Here is a 23,457-nt window from a genome sequence, read left to right on the forward strand (position 1 = left end):
TGAAAAGTACTTGAGAACGAGACTTTGAAACTCTATGCAATGGGACCCATTTACAAGAATTTGAAAATAAGGTCTCCAATCAAATTTTAAAAACTCCAAAAATATCGTTTGATGAAAATGGACCCTTTATTCTGACCAAAATGCTGTTTTGAATAGCGATACTTCAATGAAATAGTTACATAGTAAGCTACTACAATTTTCGATTACACCGAGGAAAAAGTACTGTAATCATTTGTTTTTACTTGAAAAATGTTTTCAAATTCGCATACATACTAATGTTCCTTTGTATCTAATGTATCTAAGGTGTCAGATTATTGTCGCATGCTACATATAGTAAATAGCAAAATCAAGTGCTTTCATAAAAAAAAAATATTTAAAATCATTTCTAAAAGATAATGATATTCTAGCTAACATCGATAGTTGAACTGAGTCGAAAAAATAAATAGTTTTGACTTTGTAGATGATGCTTCATAAACCTACATGGAAAAAATATATAGAAATAATTATAATTTTATCAAAAATATTAATAAGATTTCTTAATGATTATGTGTTAGTTTAAATGAAAAACCGACTAATTGGTTTCAATTATTTATTTAACAAGTGCCAAAAAAAGACAAAAATGAGGGAGATGACAAAAAAAAGCAATGCCTGCTGTCTGATCCTATTTCATTTCGAAATAAATATTTTTTAAACTAAAGAAAGGTAAAAATTATTTACTTTTTCTCCGTATCTTTATCAATGACTTACTGTAGTCAAAAAATAGTTTTAAAGAAATGTGGTATAGATATAAGTAATAAATCATCTGTTTTGTTGATTGCAGCAGATATTGCCTTGATAGCAAAGACAGACTCTTGATGAACTTTAATGTATGCTTGATGAACTTCATTGATGGTGTAGACGCTGAAACGGTCTGATGACTACTTATAAATCAGAATGGACTTACATTAGAAAAAGTATAGAATAATTTATCAACATAACACGTCTAAAAAATCATTTATTAAACTCTTTTATACTGTTTATTAATCAAAATAATAATAATACTTAGCAATAGTATCGATTGACATAGAAAATTATAGCTGAGACAGTCAAGTAAGTTTCTTTTATCTCAAAACAATCCTTAATGAGAATTCTGTAATCCATTAGAAAAAACTTGCTCTTTCTTGTTGGACTCGTGTTTATATCTTATATAATCCTTCAATAAAAGAATCAAATTATTCCAGGATGAATCGTCTGATCCGTGAGAAAAGTCTTTATGGGACATCCGTTTATCCCAGAATCCCCTTTTATCCCAGAAGCCTCTTTTGTAGTAAGCCTCGTTTTGAAGTTGATGCTGTAGGTCCTCATCGTTCCCGTACTGTTCCAGTAAATGGTTCTCGGCGGTTCCCACAGTGAACGCTAAACTTATAAGCAGGATCAAGAGCGGTGTCCTCATGTTCAAAACTTCTGTAATCAAATAAAAAGAAGAATTAAATATATTCCAATTAAAATACAATGTATATAGAGAGAGGGGGCGTCTGCGGAGGTATTACATGTACCTCGAACTCTGCCTATTGTGTTCAAAAATAAAATATGGCGGAAGGGGTGTAACAGAATTTCTAGTATATATATAGAAAAGAGACTTCTTCTGACATTTGATATCAAATCACATGAAAAGTAATCCAGAGGCCAGTCATATCAAGTACCGTTTGTAGGCATTCTTGAAATATTTCATGTGAAAATAAAGTATGGATGAAAGAACTCGTATCTTAGATATCATAAACAAGTCACCTGTTTTATTACACTATTCTGACATTAATTAAAAGAATAAAGTATCATTATACAACCTGTGTGAGTGTCTCTGTTTATTTTTGGAAAAGACCGACATAAAAATACTGTTTAACCTAATACCGTTGCCCTGTTTTCGTACAAGTATTCTTTTTACAATATTTCTGATCGAAGTTCGAACTTACGGACAGACGAACGGACGGACGTCAGATAAGTGAAAACCGCACTTGAAGCTACATGTAAATGGTATTTATTATAACACATTTATATAGCACATTTAGATACCGGATGTGGAGGATGTTGGTAAAACTTTGTTATATAATTAGAAACAAAAATATCTACATTGATATTTTGATCTGTATGCTTAAGAAATATTTTAATCCTAATTTCTGCTTGCGATTTACTTTATTTCGTTACATTTTTCTATTTCATTAACTACTGCTCTCTTCACGACAATTATACGCTCATCCATTTTTTTCAGCAATTACAAGAGGCTGACAGTGAATTTAATTTTCAGTAAATGCATTTTATAACCCCTCCCAAAAATGCAAATCCAAAGCAAACTTGTAAGCAAAATAAAGAAGATGGGGGAATAAGATGGCGCAACTGCCCATTTGGTTTATTTGTAAAATACAACTTCAAATTCAGCTTTTTTTTTCAATTAAATATTTTGAAATGTTATAATACAAGTTTACAAAAGGGTAATTTTTTACTATGTTCACTTTGAAATATTTCAAAAAAAAAAACGATAAGAAAAATAAAATAAAACCTAAAGTTTTGGTGGTATCGAACCCACAACCTAAAAACCCAAGTTCTATAATACCTAATATGTCTTGTGCTCTAACCACTGAGCCATTTCATTCACAACAAAGTGCGTTGTTTAAATGCTATTTGAGACATTGGCCACGAATTTACGGACTTGTATTATTTAACGCTCAATTGTTGGGCTAAAAAATGACATTTTAAAAGTTTAGTGGGTCATCTCTCCACAGTTTTGTTGATGGAAATCGGTTTAAATTCCATTGAACCGCATTTAGACCATGACAAAAATGTGGAGCTCAGACCCACTCTATGAAAGAAAAGGCATTGAAGTTATAAAAATGACACTATTTGGAGGTTTTGACACGCATACGCCAGTTTAAATTAATCTATTACATGTATTTAAAATATTTAAGGGTTACAAACCGATGTTACACTTTTAATTATTATTGAAAAAATTGTCAGATTTAGTGATATTTTAATTTTGCAGTATCTAATCATTCCTCATATGGGCATTTTACACGCCTTGTTCACCCATCTGCTTTAAGGTGGTATGGGACATCTGTCGATATAAATGTTGATTAAAGTACATTATGATTAAAATACTTTCACCTGTTTAGAATTTTGAAATTTTACAATATTTAACCAAAAATACGTTTTAAAAGGTGAAATGTTTTAAATCCCCAGCGGAATTCGAACTCATGACTAACAGATTCATAGAGAACCTTCCAACCCACTGCACTACGCTGTTAGGTAACAATTTTGGGAAAGAAATTACATATGTTTTTAATAAAATTATACTTGATTTTATTGTTTATTTCGATAAAAATTAAGTCACAACATGGAGTTGTCCCATACTACCTTAAGAGAACTACAATTTGAGACTTACCTCGTGACAGTCCTAAAAGAACTGGTTGATTTATTAACCTCAACAATAACAACAACAGGAAAAAAATGCTCAAAGTCCTCAGAGAGCTAGTGGTGTTCGTTTTCCCGACGTGTGCAAAAAGACGGGGGCACGTCTCAGCTTGAGAATGGAAATTACGCTGGGGTTCTTTCGTAAATCTCTGTAAAACTTTTCCTAATTTGAAATGTTACTTCGTGACAAGTTTGATGGAAAAACAATCAGAACGCCATGATAGAAAATGTTTAGCGTGTTAACGAAGTCTTTGTAGATTGATTTAGTCCGGCTATGGATTGAATGTCCAAGCGTCAATCGACGATTTGTCTTCATCATTTCAGAAATAACAAAGTAGATCTATTTGCAACGTACAAAATGTAGGGGAAGTATAAAAATATAGAGATGTATATGATTAAGGTATTTTGGGTTTTTTTCTGACAATTTACCATGTACAGAGGATGAGACTTATTATTTTTAACAAGCTCTCTCTCTCTCTCTCTCTCTCTCTCTCTCTCTCTCTCTCTCTCTCTCTCTCTCTCTCAAATACATGGGAAATATCAATATTGTTGTTTTCACCTGACCTGCGTTCTACATGTACACTGACCCGGAGCCAGATATTGAGCAGTGATGTTTAAATTTTATTTTGCCCTAGTTTTGAATCTCTGGATGGATTATTCCCTCCTATATATTAATCGAGGTCTGACATTTTTTACGACACATGATATCCTTTTTTTAACTGTGCACATTTAAAGTACAAAATTCTGTTGATTTTCATAAGGTCTTTAATATGTAAATTAGCTCAGGTAAAGCTAAAGGTAAAGGGTGTCATTTAAATAGGAAGTAAGTGCAGTCGATTACTTTGTCGGGATTAAACAACAATATTAATGAAACTTTGAACTTTCGTTTAATCACTGTCATAGGTAAGAATTTTTCTTATCTTCGTCAAGGTTTGTGGTACTGATGAAATGTTCAGTAAGACAATCTAATTTGTCTTAATCCCATCGATAAAAAATCAAAAAATGGCTGCCTGTTTTAGTTCTGTAATTTTATACTGTAGTCAATGAGTAATGCATGTATTACTAGTATTACATTCTTAGGATTGATATCAACTTAAGTCTTTGTTATGTTGTTTGTTATTCTTTTAATGACGTCAGTGAAATTTACCGACTGTCCACCTCTAGTTTTATCCAGAATCACCCGATTTTCCATTTCACCCTAGCCAGTCAACTGTAAAACCATTTATTTTTAAAACTGTCATGGTAAATAGCGCAGAGAATTTACATCGCTAAAAGAGTCGTTGAACGTACACAACTATCTTAACATTTTGTTGTTCATAATTTTTCTTTCCAGCATACATGTATTTTATTTCTTAAATAAAAGCTGCAATACGATTACACTTTATCCCAAACCGTTTGGACTGGAGACTGGGTTCTTAAAGGTCCCTCACTGCATGCGAGTTCTCTAACTACATGAATGTATACATTATTCCCCAAACCCGACACGATAATAAGACGAATATTTCTATCAAGCACATTAACGATCAAACTAACAAGTTTTAAAGAAACCATGTACTGCTTTTTGTTTTTAATTGTTGAATAGCTTAGATTTGAAAAAAATAAAACAAAACAAAACAAAACAAATCAACTGAATCAATGAAAAACACCATCTTTAAATATTGAGGTTTACATTATATCGTTCACACGAACTGCATGCAGAATAAAGATGTGTGTTTAACTCATTTAGATCTTAAAGATTGCAATGGGTGATGGCTCTGGAATCTTCCTGAACAGGATCTATGACGAGCATCAGCAAGAAAATTACAAAGCGGATTTCAGGGACAATGTCATGGAACAGTTGCCCTCTTCATCAGCCCCTAGTGGTATTGAGGACGATTCCGGATTCACAGACGAAGCGAGCGAACTTCACGGAGGGGGTCTGATAGAAGACCTTCTGGGTCCTCAATTTAAAAGAAGGAACAAGGACGCTGGTATCCACATCCACATCGGGGCGGTGCATTACCACCGAGAGCCCCACCCCCATGGTCTGTACAGCGACCCCTCACGGTACGGCTACACTCAGCAGCCTCCACAGCCCTGTCACCCTTTGAGGAAAAATCAATACGCGTCTTCAAGTAAGTCTTCTCATCAGCGGGGATGAGGGTGGGTGGGGTGATGGTTCCCCTTAAACTATAAAGTGAAAGTTGTGGACTCTAAATCATAAATTACATGAATCATGATTTACCTCGGAAGTTCTGAGTACATGATAAATCGTAGATTTCATTCAGACAATTTGAGTCATCTTTCCCGAGGTCATTCTTATTTCGCGGCTGAATATTTTTTTTCATATCTGTGACAGCATCGGAATATTATCTTTAGCCTTTTAGTACGATATCTGCATGTACAATGTTAATTTACCGAAGGGTTCTTATGATAGAAATCGGATTGAAATCGCAAAAAGCCCGACAGTATGAAGATGTAACTGTATGGATTATGTAAACTTGAAATAAATGTCAATGAAACAACACCTTATTACTTCTGCTGTTGGTACTAGTGTACTGCATACTACCAGTCTTAAAACTTTTGATGCAAAAATATAAAACCATGAGCAATTGAAGCATTTAGGCACTTTTGCTACTGAGTGAGATCAAGACTTTATTGAAGACTTAAGATACCATATATCAATAAACTATAAAGTTGTCAAAATGTCGTTAAAAGTGATTGAGGTGTATATACACGAATTAAACTATAGGTTTACTCTTTGAATTTCTTCAGTTTTATACTTTTGTGAATAGGCAATTTTGTCATTTGAATAGATGGTAACAAACGATTTGTATTTCAGTGATGTATCTTGCATTTCAGCGGTTCCTCATTCAGATCACCACAGCAGTGTGGGTCACATCAGAGTTCAGCGCCGCCACTCAAACGTGTTCGAAAACTTTACTTTACAACGGCCAGACACAGACACGAAGGTAAAAGGTGAACTAGAGAAATCTTTATCTTAAGAAGGAACTAAGGGTGAACTATAAAAATCTTTATCTGAGAAAAGAAAAAGTATCATTCTCACCTTTTACATGTATCATCCTCGCGTACTTTTATCATCCTTACGTACTTTTATCATCGTCCCCCTTACGAATTCTGGGAGTGCATGTCACTGGCGCTTGTGTCTGTAATATAGGTTCACTGAACGGTACATTATGGTATTATACTTTAGGTATTACAAACTTCATCGCAAAAACCAACGCTTTTGGTATATATGGGCTAAAAGGGTAAGAAAAGACAACTGTTGGAAATATTGAATGTTATGGCGTACCGTTAACATTAATACCTGGCCGTGTTTGACGCAGAGTTTGACTTATCGAGGGACAGCTGCAAAAATTTAACCCACAATTCAAAGCCAATAATGATTCCAGTAAAACAGTAGCAAAAAATTACAGACATAGACCTTTTTTTACATTTATACCACATATTAATAAAAATCATGTGCAATGAGAAAAGTTCTTAAATGTTACTATCCAGAAAACTACAATTATATCATTCCATATTCTCAGTCTAAACTATTTAATTTTCCTCTGCACAGAATATTTTCCAAAGAGATTTTTAGCAACAGATTTAATGAGCATTTAATTGGTTCCATGTAAGAAAACCAGGTATCATTCACAACATATGCTGTCCTTTTTTTCATCTTGTCAGCCATATTCGGGGTTTTTATCAGATATTGTTTCAATGACTATTAAAAAACAAATATTTCATATCATACATTTAAACAAACCAAACCTTTTGCATTCTTTACATGCCCGTGTTCAGAAATTTCAAAATCGCTCATAATTTACAATGTTGTATAAATTTCTATAAAATTATATGTATCATGATGAAGAACAATTCCTTGTCTTTTTATTTAGTAGCATAAAGATAAAACTGAATGTGCATGTACCTTGAGGATGACACTTTAGTTGGACCCCCCCCCCCCCCAAAAAAAAAACAAACAAACAAACAAACAAACAAACAAAAAATTACTAAACAAAAAATCTAAAAAAGAAAACAAAAGAAAAAAAATTACTAAACAAAAAATCTAAAAAAAAAAAGGAAAGAAAACAATTGGAGGAGGAGGTTTAACGGACTTCAAGGTGATCCGATAAAATGAACATACTAAATATCCTTTGTTCCTGTTATAAGCGAAATGTGTGGTTTTAATTAATAATAATTTACCAATTTATACGGCATGCCAGTTCAATTCATATCATTTTCTCTCTACCCCCAGGTCGATGGAGATGAACCTGCCCATTCTAAACTGGACAGCGAGAACGCATCTACCACAGAGAGTAAGTAGTAACCTAGAATAATTAAATTATTTTTAAAGTGTCTTTGCCTGTGATTACGCTACGTGTCGATTGTGTACTATTAATCCAATAGATTCTGATGACTCATAATTGGGACACAAGCGGGTTTTATTTATTCATATTCAAATATTTAATCGTACAATTGCAACTTTATAGAACTACTTTAAAATTAGCAGAATTTGATAAAACTTAACATGTTTTATATTAATGGCCGTATTAAGGGCATGAAAGGCGATTCCCGGTTCAAATTTTTGAGTTGAATATGACTATATTTGTGTATCATAAGAATTAAAAACAATCTACAAAATTGGTGAATAACTAAAAGTGTATATCTTTAATCTTTAGGTGCTAATTTTATTTCGTTACAACTAAGTGATGCAAGAGCAGATCGTTAAAAAAGCATCAAAATAAAAAAACAAAACAATAAACAAGTTTTATATATTGATACAGAGAACAAATGAAGGCATTATTTCAAATGACTGCACATTTTTATATTCAACCTGGCTTGTATTAATTACAAAGTGGGTTGGTGTAATTCAGTACCGCATGTCTGTATTCCAAATTTCAAAACATAACACAAGTATCAATACTCCGTCCGTTTATTTTATATTGGTTAAAGGGACCTAGACAGGATTTTAGTTTAACATTTTCAAATTTTGTTTTTCAATTTTAAAACAAATGTTTAGAATATTAAATATAGGAATTTATCATGCTATGTCAAAATTTTAATTTCAAATATTGAGTTACAAGCAAGATACAGAGTTCAGAATTCTTTGTTTTGTAAACAAATCTCGAGTCTTGTTATTGTTTACATATAGGTTGTATTGGTAGAAGTTTCAATCAAATATTGCTCTTTCTGTTAATGATAGTATTTATGAACACATTGAATTATTTTATATTGTTTTCCACGATTCATTTTGTCAAAGAAATGGTAATTCCATGAATTCTCTACATTACATTATTTGTAAACAAACATAAGACTCGAGCTTTGTTTACAATACAATTATTTATTACCTCTGTATCTCGCTTGAAACTTGACTTTAACATTCAACATTTTGGTCAAGCATTCAAAATGCACCATGCAGAAAACCATTTTATACATAAAAAATAAAAATAAATATTTTGATTTCAAATCGTGTCTAAGTCCCTTTAAATGAGGCAGAGAATCTTGCATGTATATTTTTTTTTACAAACCATCGATCTGTTGAGTAGAACACTTCATTCATTGTTATGATATTTCGTATTTCAGAATACGTTCCGCTGTCGGCGTGCGTCAGTCCAACCGACACAGCTTTTGAGGACAGCGTGTCGAGACTGAGAATAACTCAGTCAGAACAAGTCATCAATGGGGCAAGTCTTACTTCTTCTTTTTTTAATGTTGTTTGCCTTTTTTTCTATAATGAATTAAGTTTTTGAGGTTAATTTTTTTTTGGCATTTTACTCTCTTCTACACGTTTTATCGAGTGAGCGTACAGTTAACGGTAACATCCAATAAAGATGACAAATTTAAAATGATATGATAAGAGGCAAGTAGTGCCTCCCTAGCCCCCTCCACTGTATATTTATTTTCAGTTTCACCATTTTGTAACCAAGGTTTGCTATGGCTTTATGAGTTAAATTCGTTGCCTAATCTTTGCATACTCCATCAATACCATTGCACACCAATTTGAACCAGTAATCTTTTTAGTGTGCTTGAACAACAAAATTAAGGTTTAACATGCATTCCTGCAATTAAAAAGACTTGAAAAGATACAAACAACCCTCGTATTTTTATTTGGAAGATATCTTTTTATCAATTTTTTTAGAAAGATTTTTAATCCGAATACTATTTTGTTTTCAAATTTTATATATTGCCACAGAATCTACAACTATCTAATCGAATTTCTTATTTGAGTATCTTCTGTTTCTAAGGTTCCGACTCATTTGGACATTAGTATGGAGATGGAGGGCGACAAGTCCGTGATGTGGACAGGTAAGCTACAGTGTGCACCGTCAGCCCCCGACCTCCGCCCCCCATCGGCCGCCCTCCATCGTGCCAAGTCAGTCATCTACATCAACAGTGCCCACATTGGACAGGTGGGTCAAGTTACGATCAAATATAGTAAACGTCTTTTTATTGATTATGGAGTAAAGATTTGATAAACCTAACAAAGATGATGCGGCCTCAATTCTTTACCTCCATGCTCTTATATTTACATCTCTCCGTGTCCTTGTGATTACACTACGAATCGATTTTGTAATGTATAGTTCAATAAATTTAACCAATAACTGTTTAAAATTTATTCGTAAAATTGCTGAAAACTATATAGATATAGGAAATAAAGAGTCATTCTTAGAAGGTGATCGAACACGATTGGGCGTAATCAAATCTATCATAAAGCCCATCGGGCTTTATTGGAGGATCATGCCCGAACGTGTTTGATCAGCTCATAATACCCAAGATTGATTCCTTATTCCTTAATTGAATTATACGTGCATGAATTTAAATGTTATATCGTCCTCTTTCTGTTACCAGGGAAAGACAGTCATTGACGGAGCAGAGGAAGTAGATTACGTCAATTATAACCAACCATTTACCAAAGCACAGGCAAGTAAAAAGAATTGTCATAATGTATAATAACACATGCTGATGAAATCAGGATTTTTTGAATCCATAGAGTGTCTGGTATTTATTTGTGCTATAGGCATACAGAATAGCCAGTGCTGGGGCCCCCTCCTCTCCGGACTCGCCTCGCAGGGTGTCCACACATTATGTCAGGAACAAACAAACGCCGATGGAACACAGACTATCCGCTGCCTCCTCTCACCTTGGTAAACACAATTTTTTTTACCTGAATTGAAGGTAAGTCATGAAGAATGACGCTCTTGTTATATACTGCATTTGCCTAATGCTTCTGAGAATGTTGCAGGCAGAAAAACGTGGAAGTCGACAACAAACTTGACAGAAAACACATCCTTTAATGAGTCAAATAAAAAAGGCGGCACCAAGTGTTCTACTTTCTACTGTGTACCGGAAGGTTATCATCCAGATATTGAGGACGACAATGAAAAAGCACACATAAAGGAATGTCTTTACATAAAAGGAAAGGTATCACGAATTATTCGAATAATTTCCATGATTTTGAGCTTTACGAATTTACGAGTTTAGTGAAATTGCTTCGCGTGTGATGATTTTGAGTTTGTCAATTTAGTTCATGGGTTTTTTTTCCCTCTTATCATTTCCTTGAATACGTCATGTAGAGTGGAAATTGGGTGATACTCCCGCTACAGAGCCATCCGGTGAACCGTTTTTGTCTGGAAGTGAAATCTCAGGACGAAGTTTTGTCATTTCCCGTGATGCTGACGCACAAGAAGAAATACAAGATTGATCCTTCACGAAAGGTTATTACAGTCATATTATGCCATACATCAATTTCATTTGTGAAACCATCAAAATGCTTGGATCACGAACTGTAACTCTATCTTCCACTTTCTATAGTTCTTTGATTTAAAATAACAAACAATGTACTATTTAGGGGTTTTTTTCTTGCAGGGTTTCAAATGTATATGCAAATTGGTTGAATTTTACAAGAAAAACAAACTACCATCCTGTAACTTGAATTTGGGAATCCCATTTCCCAAGTCTCTTATTCCTCCAACCGAGGCGGAAGCAGACTGCAGTGATGAGGTCAAGCGTCAGTACGCGGGAATCAGGTTGTGAACTCTCCACTACGTTAATGAGTGAATGACGTCACAAAAATAGTGATCAAAAATGTCATCATCGCTCCTTTACTTGAGATATTAATGGGAATTTAAATATATATCGGATTGTAATTTTAAAAAACATATCAAACATTCTGTAAAGTTTGGTGTATTGCAATAACCCTCTGTGTGTAACTACGCAAAAATATACACATGTACACGACGATTTTTTTTTTGTTCTCGCGTGGTTCTGTGTCACAAAACGCCTTAGGTGCCAAAAATGGTTTTCACAAATTCAAGTTATGATCTTTTTCTCCACACAGCAGTCACATTTTCTTCGATAACAAATTTTTAGTTCATAAAGAAATGGATGGATCCGGAAAAAAAACGCAACTCGTATTCAATCAAACATTCAATCTGTGGCATCAAACTTTGCACAATGTCTTTCATTTCTTGGATTATCGTATTTATACAGTCTTCCATATTCTATTTGAGAAGATAAGTGATATATTTAGATTTTTATACTAGATATCAGTCTTCATATTGTTTATAATGTTATGTACATACGTTTTTATCTGTTTATATGTTATATATTGAACTGATATTGTTTTTTTATATTTTAATATTTATATAGATTACACTTATGAAAAAATTCAAAGAACATGTAACTACGAACTTCTTGTATTAACATATCATGTAATCTTTGTTTCACTTTCAATAAAAATTGATTTTTACTAAAACATCATTTACAATCATAATTTATCAAATATTCATATACACAAAATATTCATCTGGCACGAAAAATTACCTTTGCGCTTTTTAAAAAACCAATACTCTAATGATTTACATCTTAATTTTGAACATGATTTGTAAGACAACGTGACCCTCCACTTGGAACACATACCAACAACTCCGTTCTCTATTTTAAGCAACATACATGTACATTTTTAATAGATAATTTTCTCCAATCTTTGCTTTCATAGATTGAATAATTTTCAAAATATGAATTGGACTAATAATTTCGAACTTAATTGTATTACAATAATGATTTAAAAGTCTCTCTCTCTCTCTCTCTCTCTCTCTCTCTCTCTCTCTCTCTCTCTCTCTCTCTCTCTCTCCTATTTGAACTCAAAGTCATATCTACATTGTTTAAAGGTGCATGGTCACTATTATAGTCAAACTACTTTTCTATTTTTATTAATCACAATGCTTTAGGAATGCATTTCTAATTATCAAATAAAATTTGAGAGTCAGTCGTAGATAATAAGCAAGATACAGGGTTCACAATACTTTGTCATATAAAGAAGGCTCGTGTCCTGCTTTTGTTTACATAGGTTCAATACACATGTACCAGTAAAAATATTTTCAAGCTGATTTGACTATCTTCAATTCACTTTAAGCATAAATAAACAGTTCCTAACGTTTAACACATTTTAGGTCTAAAACTTAAACATTCAAAATGTAAGCAAAAGCTTTGTTTACATTGCAAAAAATTGTAAACTCTGTACCTCGATTACATACATTTTCCCCTTTATTCAAAATTGACGCAAATTATAGCGTGTATAGCTTTAACATCAAAGACGTAAAAATGAATTTTGACGAAGGGCTTTATGATAGATTTGTTCACGCCCCGACCGAAACCATCACCTCATAATATTCAATGAATGATTCCTTATTACTTAATATGTTTATATAATATTCAGCCGTTGTATGATTAAAATTATACAAACCTCGCTTGCGCCCCAACAATACGTCATTTGAATTTATTGGACTGTATAGTACAAACTCGATTCGTAGTGTTAACACATACAAAGACACTGGAAAATGTCAATATAACAATATCATTAACCCATTCTAATTCTTCAAATAATAATTTCGGTTTGTTTAGATATTGTTTCTAAAAACCAACAGCTGATAAGGTTTTTTTTACATTGAATTTACTGTAAGAAAACTTGACAATAAAGCTGTTGGCATATCTAGTAAACCTTTGTATGTCTGTAACAAGTGAAAAGCTGTCAATGTGACAGCAAACCGGGTTTTCTTTTATGTGAACTGTATCCTTAATCCATGTCAACCCGTATCCAGTGAAATGGAGTACCCTATATGCAACATTTTTCCAAAAAATGACTAAGTTCAAAAGCTAGTATTTTTTTCATAAACTATCAGAAATCAAAATCCTTGCAATATGCACACCTCTGGTATATGTACAATTGATCTGCAAAAGAACAACTTCCTATCTTGAGAACTGTAGGAGGAGTTATCCGTACAATGATGGTACCCTATATGAAATATTTTGCCAAAAAATGACTAAGTTCAAAAGCTAGTATTTTTTTCATAAATTATCAGAAATCAAAATCCTAGCAATATGCACACCTCTGATATATATACAATTGATCTGCAAAAGAACAACTTCCTCTCTTGAGAACTGTAGGAGGAGTTATCCGTACAATGAGGGTACCCTATATGCAACATTTTGCCAAATAATGACTAAGCTCAAAAGCTAGTATTTTTTTCAAAAATTATCAGAAATCAAAATCCTAGCAATATACACACCTCTGATATATGTACAATTGATCTGCAAAAGAACAATTTCCTATCTTGAAAACTGTAGGAGGAGTTATCCGTACAATGAGGGTACCCTTTTGGCAGCCGCCCGCCCGCCCGCCATTTTCAACATTTTTATAACCGGATTTTCCCGTTGGAAAACCCGGTTAAAAATACCGACTGCACAGTTAATCTGGCCCTGATTTCTAAAATGGGCTCTAGAAATACGTTTTAACAGTGAATAATCGTGATTTGGTCAGCATGGTTTTTCCTTTTTATCATAATTAAGAATGCTCAGTCTGAGAAAATATGCTGGTCCTCATGAAAAGGTCAAAATGGCGATTCAAAATGGTGGACAGCCAAACTTCTAAATTTTCTCTTTTAAAAAGTCTCTTCAATGAGAAAAAAAAATGATGACACACAATATTGAATTGATCCAGCATAATATTTCATCATATCCAAAATGTTCTGAATCTTAAAAAAAATATGCTGGTCCTAAGACGTACCTACTACGTACCATAGTTCTAAGATAAATAAAGATTTGGAAATGGTCAGATTTTTATGTTACAGGTATTTTTTATTGATTTCGTAATTTTTTATTAGTTTCTCTAATTCATATTAAATTTTCATAAAAGTCACTATTTTTGAAATAAATTAGGTCAGTCTTTCTTAATTTCTTCATATTCGGATCTTTAAATTTGCCACTTTGATAGGCTTTCGCATTTGGTTCAGATATAGCAATACAGTTGTTAATTGAGGGGTTACAAAACTGATATGTACATGTATTGGGACGTGCAAAATCAAAATTCTAAGGGTACGTTCCACATTGTCCTGATTTTTTTTTTTTTTGGTGTTTTTTTTTTTTTTTTTTTTTTTACAATTTTCAATTACTTGTACATGTAATTTTTACCTACGTGAATACTGATCTCTGCATCTGCTCTATAATTATCGGTATCAAATATGATTTGATAAAATAAATGCAAACACAAAACTTTGAAACTTTGAAATTTATTTAGATTGGACACAATTGCCTGTAAACCTCATCTAAGACGATTAACCCCACCAATTCCACTTCACTTTCTCTGAAATGTAAAAAATTTAAATAAACAGAAACACCTCCGTTATATTCACTCATTAAACCGTTTTGTAAATCGAAATTGTTGCTCAGTATTCGATTTTAGAAGATCTGTTAGTGCATTAATTGTATCACCCCTGGTAATAAAAAAGAAACTAAAATACAAGTATTACGTTCACAAAAAAAACAAACAAGAACACTGAAACATGGCACTAACGTTTTCTGCTGCAACTCTTGACCCCGTCCCCTGTATAACCACTCAAACAGCTACACGTGTAGGATCCGGGGATGTTGGTGCATTTTGCCCGGGAGTGACATTTGTTGTCAGATCGGCGGCGGCACTCATCTTTGTCTGCAAAATAAGATATACTGTTGACACTAATCTTGTTCATGTATGTTTGCCGTGTAAAGTCATTTTATCCCTTTATTCAAGAATTGAACACTTTTTTAAAATAATAAACTAATTATTAGTCACTCTACCAGATTAAAATGACACAGAATAGTAAAGTTATCAATGATTTCTGTATGAATACTATGAATGTCATAGACATACACTGCGTTTCACAGCAAAATGAAATTGAACATGTAGTCAGAATTTTTAAAAGATGAAAAGTATGCTCTCTTGCAGTGACAGTATTAAATCTATTTCTATATGTATTTATCTAGTCAATATTTTAGATTTTAAATAATGTAATAAGTTATACTAAGTATACTGCGCAACTGGAGTTATACTTGAGTTGACTGAATAAAGTCTTGCAGGTTTCATTGGTTCTTTGACAGTAAAAAATGTGATTGGTCTTTTCTATATCTATTATCCAATAGTAAACTTCGTTCAGTATAAGCATAAATGTATCTCAGTTCAATTTATGTAACGCAGAGCAATTACATGTTTTGAAGATTAATACCTACATTCAAAGCATGTGGTATACGTAACGTTTGATATTTTCATTTAATTATGTGTTTTATTGTCATTGTGTAATCTGATTTCATTATTTTGATTGCATTTTTTTTTTTTAATTTTATTCTACTTTTTCCAATCAAGTCGTGAATTATATGCATTTATATATGTCTTTAATGGTATCTTAATTCAGTTAATTACAGAATTTATTTATTATAAAGTGTTTTTGATGAATGCATGCATTTTAAAAACGTTAACTGTTGGTAAAATAACAAAATATATTTTCATCCGTATTGCAACTTTGTAACTGAATTTATTTGTCAGTTAATTTAGGCCCATGCCTCATTTATATACTATCGCAAAAAATCGGAAACCACAATCTGCCTTCGTTCTCTATTTTTTTAAAATTCTATTGGCTATAAAATATATACAAAATTTGTTCATTAAAATCATACCATGAAACTAAATATATTTACGACTTTGTTGTATGTTCTTGTGTAAAACGGAGTCCTGATCGTAAACAACCACAACATCAATATGAAATCGTGAGCTATACGTGTGTATGTACCGTGTTTAAGATTGATAGTGATAAAACGACAAGATTAAATTTTACCATGACAGTAAAATCCGCTTCCATAGTAACCCTTTGGACAAGTGCAGGAGTAGGAGCCGACCGTATTCGTGCAGGAGGCAAGCTTGTCACAGAAGTTTCGCTCTCCCTTGGAACATTCATCGACATCTTAAATAATATAAAATAAAACTTTATTTTATGTTATCACGTGTGACTGAAAGTAATGATATAAGGAAGGTGACTGGTGTTTTGGATTGGTAATCGCTTGCCTTGACAATTGAACCCGTTTCCCCTGTACCCAGGCAGACACTGACAGCCGTAGGAGCCGACGGTGTTCACACACTTCGCACTCGAAGAACAACCATGTTTTCCTTCACACTCGTTAATATCTGAAGAAAAAAAATATCAATTAGGATTCTTTTAAATAAATATTCGGAAAAAACCGTTAAGTCACTTTTCGACTTTAAGACATACCGGTATTCATTTGCTAATAAGGGTTTAGGTTCTAACTATTTTAATTGTTATTTACATATGTTACATCTAAATAAAAAAAAATTAAAAACTCATAAGTTTTGCGTTTATAATTTTTTCATAATGGTTTGGTGTTTACTCTGTAAGATTCAATAGCATCTCTCTCTCTCTCTCTCTCTCTCTCTCTCTCTCTCATTGGGCTGCCATGGAGGCTAGCTTAATTCCCGTAACGCCCATCCGAGATCCTTGACCCGTCCCACGCCTGTGGTCTATATATATCACAACAGTAACTTGATCCAAAGAGTCGGATAACGTCGAATTGCCAGGCACGGATCGCGTCGAGCTTGATCTGATGATCCGCGCCTGGCAACGAGACGTGATCCGGCTTTTTGGATCAAGTTACTGTCATAATGATAAATTTATTATATACCCTTGTCCATTTAAAAGTTTTAATTACAAAACTATCTTTTTAAAATCAACTGTATATAATAAAGCTTTTCTGAAACGACCTCTTTTAAAAAAAAACCGCTAACATACAGACGTTATGTAATGCGTTCTACAGGTCATCAGTTTCAGAGATTGGTGATACGGAATCGGAAAACCACAGTGTGGTGATCCGGAAAATCGGATCACACTCTCAGAAATCGACAGTATCAAGAAGGGAAAATTAATGGGTATTTAATAAATTTATATGTTACATTAAAGTTTTAAGATTCAGAGAATTTAAAACTATCTATAAAAATTGTTATAGATAGTTTTAAATCCTCTGAATTTTAAAACTTTAATGTATCATCTATATCAAACAAGTCACATACCTGTACACTTTCCTGCCGACTCTTTGTAACCATTCTTGCACGCACAGCGGTAACTCCCGACGGCATTTTGACATGTGGAGGTCTTTAAATCACATCTATGTTTTCCCGAGGTACATTCATTTTCATCTGTATTCAAATTTGAAAGTCTCTTAAGTCATGGAAAGCACGGGGCCATTCTTATAAATTAATATATCGTTGCACTTTTTGAATTGAAACTAAGGTAATGTAAATTGTGAATTGCGAATAGACCAGAATTTTTTCCCTTGGTGCAGGGAACAGCTCAGTATGATCTATTGCCCTCGGCCGTTGGCCTCGGGCAATAGATCATAATGAGCTGTTCCCTGCACCTCGGGAAAAATATTCTGGTCTATTGACTGCTCAAGCATTGAATAATTGTATATTATCAACTGCGTCTAAACCAAGCAGATTTCAGTATTTAACACGAAAGTATAATAAAATAAAATAGAAATGGATTATCTTAAAGGTACATGTAAGATCATGCTCATCCGGTAGAAGCTGCACAATTTTAAAGGTAAAAAATAAATCGGATATTTTTTTCCCTAAATGGAATAATAAATCTTATCTACACTTCAGTTTATGAAGATAATCATGGTTATTTAATTGCATGAGGTTCTCAAAGGAATTAAAAATAAATGAAGTCAGTTCAAATTTGCAGGTCATTTGATTTCAAATTTTCAAGTCTTTCATATTTTTGTGTAAATAATTGATAGGGATGTCATTTCACGATATTTTTCGACCACATTTCACATAGAAATATAAACATACAAATTCAAATATACCGATCTCGATACATTGTTTTGAAAAGAATGAAAAACTCCGAAATTTTCCGAATAGATTATGGTCTCGATAAAAACGCGCCTAACACCACAGTCTATGACATACTTTACATTTACGAGCAAGACAAAAAATATGTAATATTTTTTAAAGGCATAAAACATATTTCTACATGCAAATTTACTTTTAATTCATAAAAATAAGCATGATGTTAATTCTATACAAAATAAAACTATCCCACAGAAACGCAGTTACAATATCTAAATGTATATCAAATAACGGACCGCCTTCTAGCGGCCCGTATTAAAACCTCGTTATTACGAGATAAGATCTCGTTATTACGAGTTAATTATCTCGTTCTTAGAAAAAGGGTTATTCCGAGAAAAGAATTGGATGTTAAAATAAAATAATTTTTTTTTCATTAACGGGAGATTATGTCTTTTAATCAAAACAGATCCAAAACTAACTTACCAGTGCAGAACGATCCAGCGCCGAAATAGCCTACGTTACATCGACATGTGTAGCTTCCTACTGTGTTCGTACAGGCAGCGTTCTTATCACAGGCGTTCAAATTGGAGTCACTGCACTCATCAACGTCTGAAAAAATTTGTCATATTTAACAAATGGATGATTTGAGATAGCCAAAAAAGTATGTACTTTACAAATGGACGACTTGTAGTTGAGAAAGGAAAGGTGAAAGATATTTTACAGATGGAAGATTTGTAGTGGAGAAAGGTAGTCCGTAATTTACAGATGGAAGATTCGTATAAGTCAAAGGAAGTCTTTAATTTACAGACGGAAGATTCGTATAAGTTAAAAGGAGGTCCGCAATTTACAAACAGAAGATTCGAATAAGTTAAAGGCAGTCCATAACTTACAGATGAAAGATTCTTACAAGTCATAGAAGGTCCGTACTTTTCTTTTCTTACCTTCACATCTTCCGTTTTTTAGCATGTATCCTCTATTGCACGATGATACATTGGATGGAAATTTCTTTACACCACCTACAGCAAGGAACATTAGATAGATGAACACAAAACAATGGAAAATGAAAACAGCAGGTTTCATAGATGACTGATCACCGACGTACCTAAGGGCATACAAGTGTATCCTCCGTCCAGATTTACACATTCTCGGTTTGCCAGACAGTTGTGTTTGTTGGTTTTGCATTCGTCCACGTCTGTAAATTAGTATGAAATGTTAATGTAGAGAATGTGTATCACTATCCCATATTACTTTTGTGCTTAGAAGTCAGACTTTATATCGTATAGAAAACTTATATTAATGTGTTGATATTTCTAGCTGTTCTCGTCAATAAAAAAACATGCTAATGGAAGCAATCATATTGTTAAGGGGGGGGGGGGGGCGTATCCTTCTATATTGAACAAATTAAGATCGATCCCTTAAATTGAATTTAGATTGCATAATGTCTAATTTAGTTGATACTGAACTCGGGGATGCAAATGTCAAACGTGTATGTCAAAATGGGCAACAGAGCAGAGCATTCTAAGGTTGCTTCAATAACGTCATTTTCATTTTGAATTGTCCTTTGCATATGCTTCGGTTTCGATAAAAATCTTTTATTTTGCTTTTTTATCGTTTTTTTTTTAAATTTATTTAGAAATAAGGTGTCAGGTTTTGTTTTTGTTTACATATATTGCGATATGCATGTTTTAATCACATGAACAAACGACACACACCTGCACAGGAAGTGACGCCATCACCTTCGTAATCTTTTTTACAGGTACAAAGAAAGCCCTCTGCTGTCGTTTTGCAATCCGCTAACTTGTGACAGTTGTGTTCACCGGTCGCACACTTATCTGAAAAATGGCTCCAAACATTTATATTTCTTTGAAATATAGATACGGTATCTTACAAGATGGTTACAAATTCAAAATTGTTACTGTGTGTTCGAATCAAAATCTCTAGTAAACTATATAATATTGTACATACCATTGCATAAGCGACAAGTTTTAATACAACCAAGATTCTTCGCAGCATCGGGCTTTTTACAGATTTGTAGAGTATTACTCAAATACTGGCAGTTACTAGACGTATCAATGCATTGTTCAAACACAGCAGATTGGTTTGTCTCGCAAAAACGCATTCCCGATCCAGGTTCATACCACATAGCGAAATTTTGTACTCTGTATGACACAGGGGCATCTCTTCGTATCACTCCTGGGTCTAAATAAAGATACAGATGGAATTTAAAAAAACCCTAAAATAACTGTTTTTAAACATTTTAAATTGTGCTAGGTTTGAAATATAGGTATTTACTTTCATTGAATTGAACTTCTCTTGTATCCCTTAAGAGCTGGAAATGTTGTTCATCGGATAACAGATAATCCCTGAACATGCGCACCAAGTTCTCGCTATGAAGTGACAAATCTTGGCTAAACTGTGCGGTTACACAACTTGTTAATAAGCTGGTCAAAAATATCAAGTGCTTCGCCATTTTTCTCCCTGAAAGAGTCACCATATGATATATTAGGAGTCACATTCATTTTAACAAGTAACAAAAGATAATGAATATTGATTTATAAATTTTGCAAAATTGTAACAGAGAAATCAGATAGCAATTACAATAATTCTAGGTAAATGTTTATACTGCTTTCGTATGAATTAAGACATTTTGCTAAAAACGGGGTGTCGGTCCAGGAACGCAAGTTGACAAATCAGTTTTAAAAAGTTTATTCAACCCTGCAACAGAAAGAATTAAGGCTACCTACATAGATATAATATCAAAATTCAGTTTAGATTTTAATAGATGTCCGCTCCTCTAAACATCCAGCCATGCAGTTAGTTTTTTATTTTCATTTTAAACAATATGTTAAGAAAGCTATTTTTAAAAAATCGGACACAGTATATACAACAATGAACAAAAAATATTAGGGTTCAACATATTAACATTGTATCATATTGATGTGTAAACCTGCGCTTGCGCGGGATATCATCTAGTATACGGAATATGAACCAGCAAACTACTAAGTATTCAGGTGATATAAGTTTTGAGTTTGAAATTACTTACGTAAGAAACACACAAACAATTTCAGCATCAATTATACATACTTTCTTAGCAAAACACAGAGACAAACATAGAACCATTTTAACAAGAGCTTGGACTTTGGGTAGTTGTGTCAAACAGCAATGTGACGTAAGCCTGTCTATATAATTGTAGGCCACTCAGTCATGGCTCTTTGAAATCAACAAGATTTTTCTGGCTTTTGAGCCAAGACTACGCAATCATTGTATATTTCCCTTGAAACCAGAGTCATTTTAAACTTGTTTTGACGCAAGAAATAGATAGCTACGTCCTACTGCAAGTCCAAGGCCTTGTTAAAATGGTTCTGAAACAATTGATTCAAGAAAATTGCAGTGAATATCTCTCTATGAATTACACCATATATATAAACTTAACTCTACATGTTGTTTATAATATCATTGAAAAAGTCATATAAACTTTAAGTATTTTTTTTCCAAAAGGATTCAGAACAATATAATGTTTGATAAAAGTAAATATAACTGTTATGTTAAATAAAACTCCATTTACTCAATTCTTTATTTCTAAAAGTTTTGAAGCTCATAATTATTAACATATACACCTATTAAACATATTCAAGTACTTAAGGGATTCTTTTTACATGTGGCTTTTGTCCATACACAGACAAGTAATTTTAGGGGGATAAAATCAAACCAACATCAACAGAAATTATTTACAGATATTGCTTCTTTATTTCATGCTATAGTAAACATTTTAGCTGATGTTATGTACATATCTTTAAACAAACAGTCTTACCCTGTATGAGTCTGGCCAGCGCTCCAGCTTGTGGTGCCGCTGACACGGGGGCCGGTCGATACCGGACAGATGTCGTCACACGGAACCCGCCATCCCTCTCACGCGAACCACTCATTACCGGCGCTCCAGTAACAGGCCCGTCTCCCACCTCATTCTGTTCTCACCTGAATTTACTTTACTTTCGTTTGGTGATTGAAAATCAAATGATTCCGTACCTTAATTAGATCAATAGGCATTTGTCTTGCCCATGATATTCATCGTTAGAAATTATCACCGTTCAAAAATGTGTCTTTTTTGTTTTTCGTTTCTTTTAATAAATGACTGACTTTTAAATTTACATGGAGTGCAGTGTTAAAGAAAAATCCAATTATAAAATATATCGCACAAGTAAAAAAAAAAATGAAAATGAATAACTAAATAGCTACAACGTTTTACAATGTAGTTGTAATTTGATATATTAAAAAAATTGTTAAAACTGATAACTCGAACATTGAATTTGAACATAAAGGAGTGTTACTATAAATAAAACAGAGGTCACTACGCCCACCTGAACAACAGTAAGAGACTAACATAGTGCATAAAGCTTATTGGAGTCAAATATTTTGACTTTGCATGACTAGGAGGATGCTTTCTTCAAAATGTGGTAGAACTTGGCCAAGTGTTGTAACAATTTTTTGGGGGGGAAAACCAAGCTGTTTGTAGTTTTCCACAATGAAATATGTATTTTGAAAAATAGAATTTTCCTACAATTATTCAAAAAGAGAGTGAATAATTTACCAATATAAACAAGTATAGAAATACATGATGATGTTGCTATTTATTTTGCCTCATATATAAAACATTTTCCACTGTTACATATACGAGATTAGGAAGTTGTGTCCACCCAAAAGCTGGCGTAGATTTAAATGCAAATTAAGTCCAGACATGAGTTTCTCAGAAAAAAATTATGTTAACCAGCAGGGCTAACTACTCAAAAAACTTGGCAACCCTGCCAAAAACCAGCATCCTAATGTGATGATATAAGAATTATTATAATTTATGTTTATGT

General features: G+C 33.2%; 2 protein-coding genes and 1 long non-coding RNA gene across 4 annotated transcripts; 1 reads left to right on the forward strand and 2 right to left on the reverse strand.

Moving 5' to 3' along the window:
* Positions 1-984: 984 nt before the first annotated feature.
* Positions 985-3,739, reverse strand: LOC128162704 (uncharacterized). The gene is made up of 2 exons (XR_008240695.1): positions 3,413-3,739; positions 985-1,443 (listed from the first exon to the last, which is right to left on the reverse strand). It is a non-coding gene; the product is annotated as an uncharacterized LOC128162704 (long non-coding RNA).
* Positions 1,981-12,186, forward strand: LOC128162696 (uncharacterized). Of its 2 annotated transcripts, none has more exons than XM_052825976.1 (11): positions 1,981-2,003; positions 5,168-5,555; positions 6,283-6,392; positions 7,682-7,742; positions 9,010-9,110; positions 9,672-9,836; positions 10,276-10,347; positions 10,445-10,571; positions 10,670-10,848; positions 11,001-11,141; positions 11,293-12,186. In XM_052825976.1, the coding sequence occupies exons 2-11, from the start codon at positions 5,183-5,185 to the stop codon at positions 11,458-11,460; spliced, it is 1,497 nt and encodes a 498-aa protein (XP_052681936.1). In that variant the 5' UTR covers positions 1,981-2,003; positions 5,168-5,182; the 3' UTR covers positions 11,461-12,186. The 2 variants fall into 2 exon arrangements, with proteins under 2 accessions (XP_052681936.1, XP_052681929.1); XM_052825969.1 differs by lacking the exon at positions 1,981-2,003 and adding an exon at positions 4,205-4,344 and having other exon boundaries at positions 11,293-12,185.
* Positions 12,187-14,977: 2,791 nt separating this feature from the next.
* Positions 14,978-22,552, reverse strand: LOC128189281 (fibulin-2-like). The gene is made up of 12 exons (XM_052860838.1): positions 22,410-22,552; positions 20,891-21,076; positions 20,564-20,797; positions 20,311-20,430; positions 19,693-19,790; positions 19,540-19,603; positions 19,082-19,207; positions 17,816-17,941; positions 16,799-16,918; positions 16,572-16,697; positions 15,278-15,412; positions 14,978-15,067 (listed from the first exon to the last, which is right to left on the reverse strand). Exons 1-12 carry the CDS (start codon positions 22,522-22,524, stop codon positions 15,039-15,041), a joined length of 1,479 nt encoding a protein of 492 aa, XP_052716798.1. The 5' UTR covers positions 22,525-22,552; the 3' UTR covers positions 14,978-15,038.
* Positions 22,553-23,457: the final 905 nt, after the last annotated feature.

This window comes from Crassostrea angulata, chromosome 1 (assembly GCF_025612915.1).
Source record: "Crassostrea angulata isolate pt1a10 chromosome 1, ASM2561291v2, whole genome shotgun sequence".
Lineage (NCBI taxonomy): Eukaryota > Metazoa > Mollusca > Bivalvia > Ostreida > Ostreidae > Magallana > Magallana angulata.

Coding starts and splice junctions, on each gene's coding strand:
- LOC128189281 (XM_052860838.1), bottom strand. CDS start 22,524: ATGAGTGGTTCGCGTGAGAGGGATGGCGGGTTCCGTGTGACGACATCT. Junction 19,791..20,310: donor TGGCGTCACTTCCTGTGCAG/GTGTGTGTCGTT, acceptor ACTAATTTACAG/ACGTGGACGAATGCAAAACC. Junction 16,919..17,815: donor GTCGGCAGGAAAGTGTACAG/GTATGTGACTTG, acceptor TTTTTTCTTCAG/ATATTAACGAGTGTGAAGGA.
- LOC128162696 (XM_052825976.1), top strand. CDS start 5,183: ATGGGTGATGGCTCTGGAATCTTCCTGAACAGGATCTATGACGAGCAT. Junction 5,556..6,282: donor AAATCAATACGCGTCTTCAA/GTAAGTCTTCTC, acceptor CTTGCATTTCAG/CGGTTCCTCATTCAGATCAC. Junction 10,849..11,000: donor GTCTTTACATAAAAGGAAAG/GTATCACGAATT, acceptor TACGTCATGTAG/AGTGGAAATTGGGTGATACT.